This window comes from Podarcis erhardii (genome assembly GCF_964252035.2).
Source record: "Podarcis erhardii genome assembly, chromosome: 7".
Taxonomy (NCBI): domain Eukaryota; kingdom Metazoa; phylum Chordata; class Lepidosauria; order Squamata; family Lacertidae; genus Podarcis; species Podarcis erhardii.
Genome location: NC_138511.1, coordinates 65,492,149 through 65,508,073, shown reverse-complemented (window position 1 = coordinate 65,508,073; position 15,925 = coordinate 65,492,149). Strand labels below are relative to the sequence as shown.

At 43.4% G+C, this 15,925-nt stretch overlaps 1 protein-coding gene across 2 annotated transcripts in view; it reads left to right on the top strand.

Annotated features, from left to right (window-relative positions):
• Positions 1-15,925, top strand: part of RUNX3 (RUNX family transcription factor 3) — a 157,368-nt gene that overhangs the window by 130,157 nt on the left and 11,286 nt on the right. For both annotated transcript variants that reach the window (XM_081869292.1, XM_081869291.1), the window contains one exon: positions 296-460. In XM_081869292.1, coding sequence (XP_081725418.1) covers positions 296-460 — 165 coding nt within the window. The remainder of the gene's footprint in view (positions 1-295; positions 461-15,925) is intronic.

Sequence of the window (15,925 nt, the reverse complement as noted above, 5' to 3'; positions counted from 1 at the left end):
CTAGCATAAGCAACATATCTGTAAATATAAACTGGATAAACTGAGACCTGCAACAAAATGTCCATTTTCCTTATAAGGAATGGGAAACCTGCAGCCCTCCCGATGTTGTTGGGACTCCAACTCCCATCAGCCACAATCAGCATGGCTAGTGATCAGGGATTGTGGCAGCTGTAGTCCAGCAACATCTTGAGAGCCACAGGCTCTCCATCTCTAGTCTAGACTCATGTTTCACGGGCCTCCTGGCCCCAGTTGATTCTGTACTGAATGTACTTGTTGGCTTTCCTTGCTGTTCCAGGGCATCGACAGAAGCTTGAAGAGCAAACCAAAACCTATGGGGATCGTTTTGGGGAGCTGGAGAGGTTGCGGCACCCAATGAGGATCACTCCCACCACCCCCAACCCCCGAGGATCTTTGACTGCTCCTGGACACTTTGGGACACAAGCACAGAGTCAGATCCAAGGTAAACAGATTTGGTTCCTTTGTAGGCTCAGGTCTCTCTGCAAATGGTCCTCCTGGTGCAATAAGTGGCGCTGTATACGGGTTTGGTTTTTTTAGTTTGGCTAAGGCACACAGCAGCATGCATATGCAAAGTTCAAGGTTGGTGTACGAAGTCCTATATAATTTGGGACAAAGATGCCTACTACTACTACTACTACTACTACTACCACTACTTGTTAGTCACTAGGGCAACCCAAAGCGACTTACAACCAAACAAACAGAAGGTCATCTCCCAACTGATCACTGTATTCTGCAGGAGAAGCCTCCTGCAGATACCACCTCATCAGGAGGTCTGTTCCATACAATGCAGAAACCAGGCCTTTAGTGTGGTGGCACCTACCCTTTGGAGTTCTCTCCTGCTAATGTACCAGAGAGGTGCTGTCTCTGTCATCTCTTTGGCAGCTATAGAAGACTTTCCTTTTCAAATATGCCTTTTTATGTGGAGGTTTATTATTATTATTATTATTATTATTATTATCTGTATCTGTATTGGATTTGAAGTTGTTTTTATATATGTCAACATAGTTTTATATATGTTTTTATTGCTGATTGTTAAATTGCTTTTCATTGTTAAATCATTTTGAGGTGTTTCATAGGAAGCAATTCATAAATGAAAAAATAGCAGTAATAAGTAGGGTGTGCCTTGGCTGGCTGGCTTGAGTCATCTGGTGGTGTTTACTAGCCCAGTTCTGCTGCATTTGCTCTCTTCACTTCACTATTGTACTTTGTAGGCTGGATCACAAGTCTTTCTATTAAGGTGAAAGGGGTGAATGTGTATTACTCCAACTGTCCTTTTTCTCAGTCTTACTCCCTATTTTTCAGGAAGTTCATGAGTGACTATTTTGCCTTGTATTCTAGGATGCCTGTTTTAAAAAGCACATGTGAATGTGCATATATCTGGTGCACAATGAACTTTTCCTCCCTTCCCCTGCCAACCAACCACTGTCTGCTCCAAAACCAAATATTGCTGAACCATTGCAACTATTCCATATTAAGATCAACCATATGTTTTGTGAGATTAACTGATGTAACTGATTATATATTGTGTTCAACATTATTGGGGTTAAAATTAAAGGAACTGTCAATTTACAGTATGAAACGACCGCCTAGATATCTGCAGATGAAATTTAATAAATAATAAGAATAAGAATAATAAACAATGCAAATCACATCAGTAGCTACTATAGAACAGACTGATGCAGAACAAATGACTACATGCTGTACGATGTAAAGTCAGTGGATAATTTTTAGCATTTAGCATTTGTAACTTGCAACACTGGGCAGTTGTGGTTGTCCTAGCCGAAGGTGCCCTGAGAAGCTCCCCAGACTAGGCACCTCTCTGTCCCCTTTCTACATTTCCTAGAGTGCCTAAAGCAGCCTCCAGCTGTTTTGCGACTACAATTCCCATCATCCCCGGTCCTGTTAGCTAGGGATGATGGGAGTTGTAGTCCCAAAACAGTTAGAGGGCCGAGTTTGGGGATGCTACATCAGGCATCATGGGGCAATGTGAGAAATTTTAAATGCCGACACTCATTGCGGCAGCGGACAGTTGGGATACCACTTATATTTCCCACAGTACAGTGGAGTGACTCAGCTTTGGGCAATCTGGGAAATTTGAAATGACTTACCGCTCTTGCTTTGGCCAGGTATAGGCAAAAAAACGTAAAGGTGGGGTAATAGCTGCCAGTACTCACCATGAAGTTGTTATAGTAAGCATCACACCTTTTAATGACAAAAGAGAAAGGTGCCGTTACTGTGTACCCTTGGGGGGGGGTGCAGATTCATGAAAGCCAGAATGTTGTAGATGTTAGCATTTTTATGCGATAATAAGTTACAACTTTCTAAAGCCACACTCGGGGTGATGTACAGCATCTTGAAAACCCTAAAACAGTTGAAGCCACCAGTGTTGGTCATGGTTTGGAGAGACCACATAGTTTTCCTGGGTGGCCTTGAGTACGGTAGTCTCTTAGTCTAAGCACTTACTAACCTTGAGTAGATTTTGCAAGGATTAAAAAGAGCAGAGCCCTGTTTCAGCCACCCCATAGTTCATTGAAGGAAAGGTCAGGTACAAACAGAGAGAAACCAATATGATAGTCTTGCTTCTGCCCCCCCCCCCGAGCCCTCATACCATTCAATAACAACCACACAAACACCATACACACAATAACTTCCTATGTTTCTTATGCTCAGACCAGAGTACTCATGATGTTTTGTTTTTGTTTTTTGCAAAAATGGTACCATTCGTGCGCAAGGTGGGTGTATCAGCAGGCTTGATCAAGCCTAGAGGTTTGCAGTGAGCCCAAAAAGAAATATGGTAGGGGGGGGGGGACCAAAGGACACATGCATGTAGCAGGTGCCTGACACACCTGGATCCATTGCCATTAAACAAAATTGGCTCCAGGGCTTGTTTGGAAGGCTTCCAAAAGCAGTTCCTGGCTGAATGTGGTGCAAGATAGAGAGGGATGGAGCGGAGGAAGCTTAGAGGACGAGGAAGGGACTAGCTTGTGAAGGCACAGGGTTGGATGAGTGGCAGCTGGCCCAGTCCACACCTTCAAAGCTCCCTCTTCTCAGGTGGGGATGCTCTCCTACTCTGGGCAGCCTCATCCCTGAGAAGGAAGAGCTTTAAAGGCTCCCAGGACGCTCCCAGGACAGAATGTTTTGTTGCAGGGCCCCACTTGTTGCAGGGCCCCACAACTGACTCAGCCTTAAAAGGCGAACACAAGACTCTGGCTCATGCAGGTCAGGCAGTTGCCTCCTAGCGCTCATCACCAGAATAATGTCTAGGGTAGGGCAAAGCCAACATTTCTCACAGAATAATTTTCTGGCTCTTGTTTTGTTTTGTTTTAGCTCTTTCTTAACTGCTAGAGAATTTTAGTCCTCCCTCTGGGAAATAATCAGCGAAATGGCCTCCTCCAAGTTTCCCTGGCTGCGAATTTTTAACACAGCCATCAATCCGGTTTAAATATTGTTTACTATTATTTTAATATTGGTCACATCCACACCACACAGCTTCCCACAGAGAATCCTGGGAGCTGTTAAAATGGTATAAATGTGCTTTAACTGAATGGTGTGGATGTGACCATTGATAAAGGAGATTATGGGCTTGACCCTTCTGGTCCCCTCTCACTTCCTTCATCCACCAACATGAACTAACAATAGAGTTCCATCTTGACAGCAATTGAGCTTCAATTTCTCAGAAAAGAATTTCATCATATCTCCCCCAAGAATATTCAGCAAAATGTGCCTACACATCTCCCTGCCAACAAACAGTGTGGAGAATTTTCATTTCTCCTCAGCTTTTGTCTAGGAAGGTATCAGTCACATCTAAATCATCCTTTCAAAGCACATTTATACCACATTAGCAGTTAAGGCTTCCCCCAAATAATCCTGTGAACTGTAGTTTACCCCTCCCAGAGTTACAATTCCCAGGATCTTTAACAAACTACAGTCCCTAGAATCCTTTTGAGAAAGCCATGTCCTTTAAATATGTTTAAAATGTCTTCTTTCTTCTTCTCCTTTTTTTAATAATATTTATTACTTTTAGACCTTACAAACAAGAAGAAAAAGAAAAGGAGAAAAAAGAAGAAAAAAACAAAAGAAAGAAAAAACAATACAATACAATATATAAACAATACACCACACAACATTAACGCATTAAACTAAACAAAACAGAACAAAAACAATTTAAAAACATACATCATACCATTTCAATGCCTTATCTTTCATTCCCTTGTTTCATCGACTTCCTCTCACCTCCCTTTTTGTATTCCACTTCTATTAATTGTTTCAGCAAATCCTTTCCATCTTTCACTATTTCCTGTCATATAAATATCTTAACTTATTTTAACCTTATTTCCATTAATACTATAATACTTATTTATGCTTAACTCCTTATAACACTTCTACTAAGGCCATATAATTTCATTCCAACATTTTTCTAACACTCATTAATTTTACCCTATTTCTATAAATAAACTTTAAACTTTTTCCAATCTTCTTCCACCATCTCTTCTCCCTGGTCTCGGATTCTGCCAGTCATTTCCGTCAATTCCATATAGTCCATCAACCTGGTGATCTTCTGTCCGAGGCTCTTAACTCTTTTCCAGGTCCCTTCTGCAAATCTTCTTCGTATTTATACATACACTTTACTTTGTCTTCTGCTGATCTTGTTCTTAATTTCCTTTCTTTGATGCTGAAGAGTGGTTCTCGGGGGAGCTCCAACCTAACAATGCTTTTATTCCTTCTCGACCTGTCATCCACATCTCCGTGGTTAAAACTAAAATCCAAAAGATATTTCAGGACGTGTTTCAAAGTCCCTCCAAATCTGCAGGTCCCCACAACTCCAATTTCCTCCTGACCCAGGTCCAGATCCCAAAGGTCAGTAAATCCCTGCATGAGGTGATCTATCCAACTTTCCTTCTCCAATCCAAGCAGTGTTCCAATCTGACTTTCTCTGAATTCAATCATAGAGGGCAACAACTTGTAATCATCAAATTGCCTCTGTAAGGCTGGAGCTCTCTCCCTCTCCACTTGTATTACTTTAGGTTCAACAACCACAACTTTCTCCCTCGCTTTCTCCACCATTTGGCATGTCAAAGTAGATTCCTGTATCGGTTCCTGAATAGTTTCTGTGTAGATGTTCACTTTTTGTCCCAAATTAGTCACTTTTTGTCCCAAAATATCAATTTTAATATTCATAACATCCGTCTTCTTGTGGAGCTGTTCCAATGACTCACTTATCTTGCATAGTGCAATCACTAAGGCTTCTTCTGTCGACATTCTCAAGCAATCCAAGGTCAATCTCACGGTTTTCTCTTGCAGCTGGAGATTCCACCAGCCCAACTCTTGTAACAATTTCAAAGGCTCCCTCTAGAGGGAAACAATTTCTGTTTGTATCAATCCTTTTAAGCACAGTTCAAGCAGTAAAATTTGTTTCAATTTCCAGCTACTTTTACTCCTTTTTAAACGCAGAAGGAGACAATGAGAGCAATGTATTTCTCTTATTTAACTAACTGTCACAGTCAATTAACTTTCCCAAAAACGTCAGTCTTACTAGCAGTCCAAAATGTCTTCTTTCTTCTTTGACAATCACTCGTAGCCAAGTAAGATTATCTTCCATGAACACGGTCTTAACAGTGAGTCCATAGATAAGTGTGGAGGCCAGTACTGGATTCCACAGTGGGGACATAAGTTTCCGGGCAGGAGTTGATCACGGTGATGGTTTGCCAAACGTGCCTTTCTCTTAGCTCATTTCTCCCTTTTGTCCTGAGTTCAAGCGTCTTCAAAGTCCATGACACCTTTGGTAAGGGCTGTTCTCCAACTGGTGAGCTTGCAGGCCAGTGTTTCCCAATTGTTGGTGTTTATACTACATTTTTTTAGATTTGCCTTGAGAGAATCTTTAAACCTCAAAGTGCAGCACATTGGTTTTTTTGGATGTTGAGCGATAGGCCAAGCTTTCCGTAAGCTTCTGCGAAGATATTTATGATGGTTCGGAGGTCATCCTCTGAGTGTGCAAACACTATGTTGTCATCAGCATACTGAAGCTCTATGGCGGAAGTAACGATAACGTGGCTCTTTGCTTTCAGCCTACTCAGATTAAAGAGCTTTCCATCTGTTCAATATATGATTTCTACTCTGGTGGGGAGTTTCCCTTTGACAAAGTGTAGGATCATGGCAATGAAAATAATAAAGAGAGTTGGTGTGATAACATAATCCTGTTTAACACCTGATCCAACTGTGAATGGTTCACTTTGAGAGCCATTGTTATCTGCAATTGTTGCTGTCATATGATCATGGAGGAGCTGAAGGATGTTCATAAATTTATCTGGGCAGTCAATTTTCAGAAGGACAGTCCACAGGGTGTTATGATTTACAGTGTTGAAGTCTTTAGTCAGGTCAATAAGCGCCATATACAAGGGTAGTTTTTGCTCTCTGCATTTTTCTTGAAGCTGTCAAGTGGTGAAAATTGTGTCCACTGTCCCCCTAGAAGGGATTCATGGACCATTTTGGGATTCAGGAAGGGTAGCCTTGGATATTGTTAGGAGACGGTTTGCAAAGATCCCTGCAATAATTTTGCCATCCGCAGAGATGTCTTGATAGGTTCCGCAATCCATTATATCACCTTTTTTTAAAGAGATTGATAATTTTGGCATCCCTAAAGTCTGCTGGGATCTCCTTTCTCCTCCAGAAATTTTCGATGAGCTTGTGAAGCTGTTGTGTAAGTTCAATTCCACCCACTTGGAAGACTTCAGCAGGTATCCCATCAGGTCCACTGGCTTTGTTGTTTTTCATTTGGTTAATAGCTGTACGCAATTCTCCTAGATTTGGAGATACTGCAAGCTCATCTCTAATTTGTTTTTGTGGAATATGTGAGAGGACCTCAGCAGCTATGGGTGAGTTGCGGTTAAGGAGATGCTGGTAATGTTCTTTCCAGTGCAATGCAATAGCTTCTTTATCTTTTAGAAGTGTGGTACAATCTGTTAAGTGTAGGGGGCATATGCCATGATTTATTGCCCCATAGATAGTCTTTGTGGCTTTAAAGAAACACTGTGCATCATGAGTGTTGGTTAAGTGCTGGATCTCTTGAGGTTTTTCTTCCCACCAGGTGTTCTTTAGTTCTCTGGTTCTTCTTTGAACCTCAACCTTAGCACTGGCATTGTTTTTTTTCTTAGTGGCACAGTTTCTATCTCTTTGTCAGAGCTGAAAGGCCTTCCTTTTCTTGTCAATAATGTGTTCAATCTCACTGTCATTATCATCAAACCAGTCTTGGTGTTTCTTGGTTTGGTATCCAATAGTTTGTTCACAAGCTACAATAATGGATGTTTTAAGCTTCCTCTAGTGTTCCTCAATGTTATCAGGGAACTCTGAAAACAGATGGTCCTTAAGAGTCTTGAGTCAGAATGACTGAATCTGTTTTATATGTGTAGTTCAGTGCACGCTGACCAACGCACAGATTTCGCAGTGAGGCTCTATTCTGATGGCATGAGTATCACGACAACCAGTAGATTATTATCTGCTGCAGCCTTCTTCTGCCTTCACAGCTGCTGTAACATGCCACTTGTTATCTTCTGCCTGTTCTGCCATTGAGGACTTTTTGGATCATTCTTTGTCTAGCTCCTCCCCTTTGACCGTACAAGGGTCATAGGAATGTGTAAGCCCACTCACCACCACAAGGTGATGATCCAGCGAGTGTTTAAAATGTATAGTGTGGCTGTGACCAAAGTTTGTACCTATCTATTGTATGCTTTCTTTGAGCATAAGGACACCACACTGGCCAGCTCTAGATAGGGAGATAGGGAGGGCTGCATTCATTCCCCAGGCCTGGGATTCCCTATCCCTGGCCTAGCAGTAGGCTCAGCTCTGAAGCACCATGACCTACCTGAATCAGACCGGACACGGGCTAGAGCTCAACGTCAAGCCTACCAAGTGGCAATGGCGACGGCGAAGAGGGCCTTCTTCGCCGCCTCCATTGCATCTGCAGAAAACAGCAGCAGGAGACTTTTTCAGGTGGTTCGCAATCTATCGGAACCACCTGTACCACCGGGGCCTGGTAGGGACCCCAAGATCTCCTGCAATGCTTTTGCAAAGTTTTTTTTGCAGATAAAGTCGCTCAGATTCAGAAGGAGGTAGACTCCACCATGGGAGCAGGGCCAGGGCAGGAGAGGTCTAGAGTTCTGTCTGGTCCTGTTACATGGGATCAATTCCAATCTGTTACCTCCGAGGATGTGAACAGGCTGCTTGGACAAGTGAAACCGACCACCTGTCTCCTTGATCCTTGCCCATCCTGGCTGATAAAAGCAAGCCGGGAAGGGCTGGGCGATGGGCTCTGCGGGGTGGTGAATGCTTCCCTCTGTGAGGGAGCCTTCCCAGACCCGCTGAAAGAGGCGGTCATTAAACTGCTTCTTAAAAAAACATCTTTAGACTTGGCCAATTTGGCCAACTATCACCCAGTCTCAAATCTTCCATTCTTGGGCAAGGTGATTGAGCAGGTGGTTGCTGAACAACTCCAAGCACGCCTGGAGGAAGCGGACCATTTGGATCCCTTCCAATCGGGATTCAGGCCTCACCATGGGACTGAAACTGCCTTGGTCGCACTGGTTGATGATCTCCGGCAGGCAAGGGACAAAGGTGAGAGCTGTTTCCTAGTTCTGCTGGATCTCTCAGCGGCCTTTGACACCATCGACCATAACATCCTTCTGGACCGTCTTGAGGGGCTGGGAGCTGGGCACTGTCATACAGTGGTTCCGCTCCTTCCTCCTGGGCTGTGTCCAGAAAGTGGGGGGGGGATGAGTGTTCAGACCCTTGGGCCCTCACTTGTGGGGTGCCTCAGGGTTCTGTCCTCTCCCCCATGCTTTTTAATATCTATATGACGCCACTGGGAGAGATCATCAGGGAGTTCGGACTGGGTGTTCATCAGTATGCAGATGACACCCAGCTGTACCTCTCCTTTAAATCAGAACCAGTGAAGGCAGTGAAGGTCCTGTGTGAGTGTCTGGAGGCGGTTGGCGGATGGATGGCGGCTAACAGATTGAGGTTGAATCATGACAAGACAGAAGTACTGTTTTTGGGGGACAGGGAGCGGGTGGGTGTGGGGGATTCCCTGGTCTTGAATGGGGTAACTGTGCCCCTGAAGGACCAGGTGTGCAGCCTGGGAGTCATTTTGGACTCACAGCTGTCTATGGAGACACAGGTTAACTCTGTGTCCAGGGCAGCTGTCTACCAGCTCCATCTGGTATGCAGGCTAAGACCCTACTTGCCCACGAACTGTCTCGCCAGAGTGGTGCATGCTCTAATTATCTCACGCTTGGACTACTGCAATGCGCTCTACGTGGGGCTACCTTTGAAGGTGACCCGGAAACTGCAATTAATCCAGAATGCGGCAGCTAGACTGGTGACTGGGAGTGGCCGCCAGGACCACATAACACCGGTTCTGAGAGATCTGCATTGGCTCCCAGAACGTTTCTGAGCACAATTCAAAGTGTTGGTGCTGACCTTTAAAGCCCTAAATGGCCTCGGTCCTGTATACCTGAAGGAGCGTCTCCACCCCCATCGTTCAGCCTGGACACTGAGATCCAGTGCCGAGGGGCTTTCTGGCGGTTCCCTCATTGCGAGAAGTGAGGCTACAGGGAACCAGACAGAGGGCCTTCTCGGTAGTGGCGCCCGCCCTGTGGAACGCCCTCCCATCAGATGTCAAAGAGATAAACAATTACCTGACATTCAGAAGACATCTTAAGGCAGCCCTGTTCAGGGAAGTTTTTAATATGTAATGCTGTACTGTTTTTAACACTTGATTGGGAGCCGCCCAGAGTGGCTGCGGAAACTCAGCCAGATGGGTGGGGTATAAATAATAATAATTATTATTATTATTATTATTATACCAGAAGAATGTCACAAAGACCTCACTTTTTGTTCTAAGTAATAGCCTCCAAGCTGTTGTGAGGGAACTATGACTAAGAGCTAGCACTGGATATATGCACAGAGGAGCCAGCTTGATGACATTTGTTTTCAAAAGTTGGCCCCATCAGCTTTGAATTCTTCCCTTCTGTGGAGGGAGGTGCGGTGCGGCTTTTTGTTCTGATAGAACTGCCAAAGCTCTCCTCACCCTGCTTTTTGCCTTGTGGGTTTAGTCACTGAGCTACAACAGTTGAACTGAGTCCAGATATTAAATTATATATTCAGAAGAGCCTCCTCTAGGCTCCTCAAGGGGTTTGATTGTTCCTGGATGCTCCTTTGAACAGAAATGAAATTTGCTATGGAATTAACCTTAATCACATGAACAATGAGCCACTAACTTTTTGCGGACCCTCACTCAAGCTGGTCCTTATATATACAGAGACATATTGCTTCAGCCTTCAGTGTGACAGTCTTCGGGGAAACCAACAACCCTTAGGATAGTGCAACCAACCCAGTTGCACCCTAATAGAACAGTCTGTGTGGCATGAGAAAGAAATGAGTTAAATAATCAAAGACTTCTGTGAAACTTAGGCGTGGAGGGCAGGTACAGGCTACAACCTCTCCTCCATCCAAGATATAAGCTTGCCCAAAGCATATCCACCTTACAAAGTTGTGACGATTAATATGAGGTAGGCAAAAACCAAATGGCTAGTGCCAATTTGCCAAATAGAAAAATTCCTGCCCAGCCCCGAAATACAGCGACCGACATAGTCCATAGCACCATAGGATGCTTGGAGCATCAGCAGCACCCTGAACTGGGGGAGGGTGGGTGGGAGAACCAGTGACGAAAACAGAGGCCTAGGAGAAATTCCCACATAACTCAGCAGGGTGTACGTCTGAGTAGACATGTGTAGGATTGCACTGATAAGTTTCTATTATTATTATTATTATTATTATTTCCTTGATTAATCAGGGGCTGCCTTTTAATTGATTAAATGTTTTTTTAAAATTCATTAGCCTAACCCATTAATTGTTTAAATACTGCAGCCTCAAGTCCCTTGTCCTGCCAGTGCAAGGATTTACACTTGTGAAAGGAAAATTTTCCTCCTCTCCTCCCCTCTAAATCTGGTCTAGTGGTTCCCCCAGTCGTCTGAAGCAGATTTGGAGAGGGTTAGGACATGCGAGGGGAGAGGAGATGGGGGAAGCTCCATTGCAGAAACAAATCCTTGTGCCAATGGAACAAGGGCATTGGATGCCACCTTTACTATTTTTGTAGGTGTCTTAAGTTTTACTCAGTGAAATGGTTCAGACATCAATGGATGTGAACCATCAGTTAAATGCTACGACGCTTAGAAAATATGGCTGTATTGTAAGAGGTTTTAAGGGACAGACAGAAAAGGGCTGAAGGAGTGAAGGATTGGAAATAAAGGCACAGGGAGACACATCTGCCCATAACCCTTCTTGCCAACTATATTTATACATGGGTGTTAAATATCTCCCATGTTTATCCTATCCATCATCATAGCTTAAGCCAGAAAAGCAAATATATATCTTAGGAATGTATGAATTGCTGGATCTGATTTGTCTCGTTGAGGGATGGGGGAGAATACATGAACCAAAGGCAGCTATCCTTTGAAATTTGCACATCTCTGAATTTTGTGATTCAGGTCTTCAACAAATAAAGTGTACCAATATGTGGATATTCAGCTAAAGTGTTCATAAAAACATATATGATTGAAAATAACATACAAAATAGCAGTATATTAGACAAAATTGCATGCAAATATATATACTAAAATGCTGACAAATTTTCATTACAAATATGTATATTATAGAGCATACTGATGCAAAAATGTGAACTAAGCTTACGATTGGGAAAATGAGAAACTAAAGTATCCCAAACTAGCAGATTTAATGTTTCAAGGCTTGTTCAAACATCTCCATTTGAGAAAGAAATTATGAGTCACTTTACTTATGAGTAGGGATGGGTGAATCTGTCAATTTCGGTTTCTCTGTTTCTCACACTTTCAATCTTAAGTTCATTTCTCTGCATTTCCACATCAGTTTACAATGTGGAAGATTATTTTAAACATCCTTGTGAAAATTATCAGCATTTTAGTGTGAACTAAGCAGTTTTGCTTTTAAAAAAACACATTTTTGCAAGCAATTTCCTTTAAAATGAAATTATTTTCACTAAATATACACATTTATGCACACTTGCCCTTTTTGGAGGGAAGATAAATGCTAATTGTGTGGTTCACACCTGTTCATCTAATGTTGTGTGTGGAGGGTCTGGATTCAGGGTCTAAAAATCACCTAGCTGTACTGCTGTCTGAAACAATGGCCCCTTCCACTTAGCTTGCTTCTATATTGGGAGAAGGGGAGAGGGAAGACCCGGAAAAATTTAGCTTTCTTCAAGCTGTTGCTTCTTGGAATCTGTGAAGTCAGGTTTCCTCCAAGGCTGGTATGAAAACAGAGATGGCATTTTATTGGGTCTGGTTGTTTGACCTGGAAAGCGAACGGAGAAGCTTGAAAACTCATCTGCGTGCTGCTTGGCTCCTAAGTTGAGGTTGCTTAAGTCACCAGCATCTGCGAAATAGGAGGTGGGGAAATCAGGGCAAGTTGCAAACTGGGACTCTGTTTTTGTTATCACTGACCACCACAAGGCATAGAGAGTGGCAACCCCAAGCGGCAACAGTGTTACGCTAGTCGGAACGATGACCTCTGGTTGAACACAAATTCTTGCTTCCCAGTTCCCTGATCCAAAGTGTTGCCATTTCCGTTGATAGATCGGGTCAGATATTTGGAGTGTGCGGGCCCTTGGTTTGCTCTCACAATGGTTAAATTATTACCTCTAAATGGGCTTATTCAGTTAAGGCAGCAGCTGGTGCGATTTTGAGAAGAAAATAAACATTTCCTTCAAATATTTTGATTGGCAGCACGACAAGGAAAATACTCGCCCTCAGAATTGCGAGGGCCCCCAAGAAAGCAATACAGGAGCAGACGACATCTAGAAGTCAGCCCATAGTATTTTTTTCCAGAGGTGAAACCATAAAAAAATTGTGGCGTTTTTAAAAATTATTATTTAACTGGTGGGTTCTTGCTCAGCGTGTGTGTGTGTATGGAAGAGCGGGGCAGGGGGAGAGAGACATTGTCAGCTATAGTGGCAGATGGAGTGAAAAGATGACAAGAGTAACAAGAGGTTTTAATTCTGCTTCACCCTGTGAAACAGAGCAAGGCAGAAACTCCAGGCCACAGTCTTAAGGCACCATTAAAGAGCAGCACATTGTCACTTATTAACACTGTTGTTAAGTACATATAATGGTTGAGGAACAATTGCTTGTGAACTTCCCTGAGGCATCTGGTCGGCCACAATGGAAAACAGGATGCTAGACCACAAAGGCCTTGGGTCTGATCCTTCAGAGCTCTCTTTATGCTCTTATGTTCAAAGATGTCCTATTTAGCCAGAAAGCCTTTTCCACTCATAGAAGGGCTGTTTATGATGGAGGCCACATCCGGACTATACTTTTAAAGCACTATGATGCCACTTGAACAGTCCTGGCTTCCCCCGCCAAAGAATCTTGGAAACTGTAGTTGGTTAAGGGTGCTGAGCTTAGATTACTATTCCCCTCAAAAAACTATAATTTCCAGAGTACCCTGGGTAGAAGGACTGACCATTTAACCACTTTGAGAATTGTAGCTCTGTGAGGGAAATAGGGGGTCTCGTAACAGCTCTCAGGACTCTTAACAGTCGTTACCAGGATTTTTGGGGGGAAGCCATGGCTGTTTAAAATGGTAGGATTCTGCTTTTAATATAAAACGGATGTGGCCTTAGTGGAACAGGGCTGGCCCAAGACAGTTTGCTTTGTGAGGCAAACAAGATGGCGCATGTACACACACACACACACACACACACACACACCACACTCTATGTACTGAAGCCAATCAGAACAATAGTTGAATCTTACTTTGACACTGGCAATGGGACAGTTTCCTCACCGTACCTGAGCAGATTAGCTTTAGGCAGGCAGAGGAAGCCACACAGCTCTGCCTTCAAACTGCCACTATCCCCCTTCAAGATTTGGTGCTTGGGGCAGCCTAATGTTGGTTCCTTTGGAAAAGCCTTGTGTGAGAAAAGTGACCTCAAAGCCAGAGAACTTCTTTCATTTGTGAAAGAACACACACTTTTAAATATATTTTAATGAATAGTATTCCTGCTCCAGATCAGAAATAATCAACACTGTGCCTTCCTGATGTTGTTGGTCTTTAACATCTGTCAGCCCCAGTCAACATGGTGAAACATAATAAGAGCCAGAGTCCAACAACTTCCAGAGGGCACCATGTTGGCTAGCCCTGCTTTAGAGCCTATATTGTCCCATAATAATATATTCCCCTCACCCCACCCCCTACAACCTTGTGTAACACAGACAAGCAAAAGAATTACTATTTGACTCTGCTGACACTGTCAACTCACTGAGTTTGCTTGTGGCATGTTCTCCTATGGAATCAGTCTCCAATTGCTTCCTTAATGTGACTGATTCAAAACATGCAGGGGAAATCATGTAGTACTTTCCTCCCAGGACTGTACCTATTCATCAACTTTATCCTCCTCTTCTTCCTCACTTAGTGATATTAAAGTGCCTGAAAGAGTCTAGTGCTGTGCAGGAGAAATTAAAATAAACAGGTTGCTGCCCACAAAATCTAATTAACAAAAGAACAAAAGCTACAAAAATATGGTGGTTTATTATCCGAAGCGTGAATGCACTCTGTGTTGCGAGCAAATGCTTTCACCAGGGCATAATTTATACAGAAGCATTGTACATGATCAAGTAGAATTGTTATTTCAACAAAAGTCCATTTGGGATAAGCAGACATCTCAATGTGTCTTCTTAGACAATGCACACAGTGCCTTAGATGGTTTGAGGGCATCCTGACATTGACTCCACTACCTCCACTGTTAGAACCAACTTGAATAAAATATTGGAGAAGCCCAGGTAAGCCCCACCCTACATAATCACATGACGTGGTACACACACACACACACACACACACACACACACACACACACACACATCATTTGAATGGCAGTGCCCATAAACTTGGGGGGCAGTCCCCTCAAATATTTGGGGGAGGTGAAGCTCCCTCAGCCCTCAGGAGTTGGCTCCTATGGAACCAGTAATGGTTCTGAATACCAGTTGCTAGAAACCACAGGAGGGGGGGAGTGCTGTTGCACCCAGATCCTGTTTGCTGTCTTCCCATAGGTTTCTGGTTTGCCACTGTGAGACAGGATGCTGGACTACCTGGGGAACTGGCTCTTATGTTCTTATGAATGTTGTTCTGCTTGGGATGATGAGCTTCGGACGGCATGAAAAATTGCTTTGCTGGATCCACCCAAAGGCTCATCAAGCTCAACATTCTGTTTCCAGCAGTGGCTAGCAAAGCATATGTTTTGCCTGCAGAAGGTTTTGCCCCTTGGCTGGAGAGGCACTGCCAGACAGTGTAAGCCACGGAAAGGGAACCTGTGGCCCCCCAGATGTTGTTGGACTTCAGCTCCTATCAGCCCCAGCCAGCATAGTTAATGGTCAGAGATGATGGGAGTTGTAGTCCAACATCACCTGGAAGGGCCACAGATTCCCCTTTGCTTGTGTAGACAATAATGAGCTAGCTGGAACAATTGTCTGACATGGCGTAAGACAGCTTCCTACGTTCCAGTGTCATGCTGGACAAAGCTGTCGCTTGTCTCCAGCATCTGATAACCAGAAGCACACCTTCCCTGACCATGTCTTGATTTCAGTTACCATTCAGAGCTCTGTCATTAACTTCTCTAGCCATAGCTAGTATGTATATATGTATAGTTAATAGAATGTATAAAGCACCTCATCTTCAAAACCTCCAAGCAGCTTACATAAAATATACATTAGAATTATGATAAAATCAGATGTTAGAAATAAAAAAGATCAACACTTTAGAAATATACGTTATAAAACACATATTTTAAAACATGTCAAACTTACATGTGTGGTTTAGCTGGCTG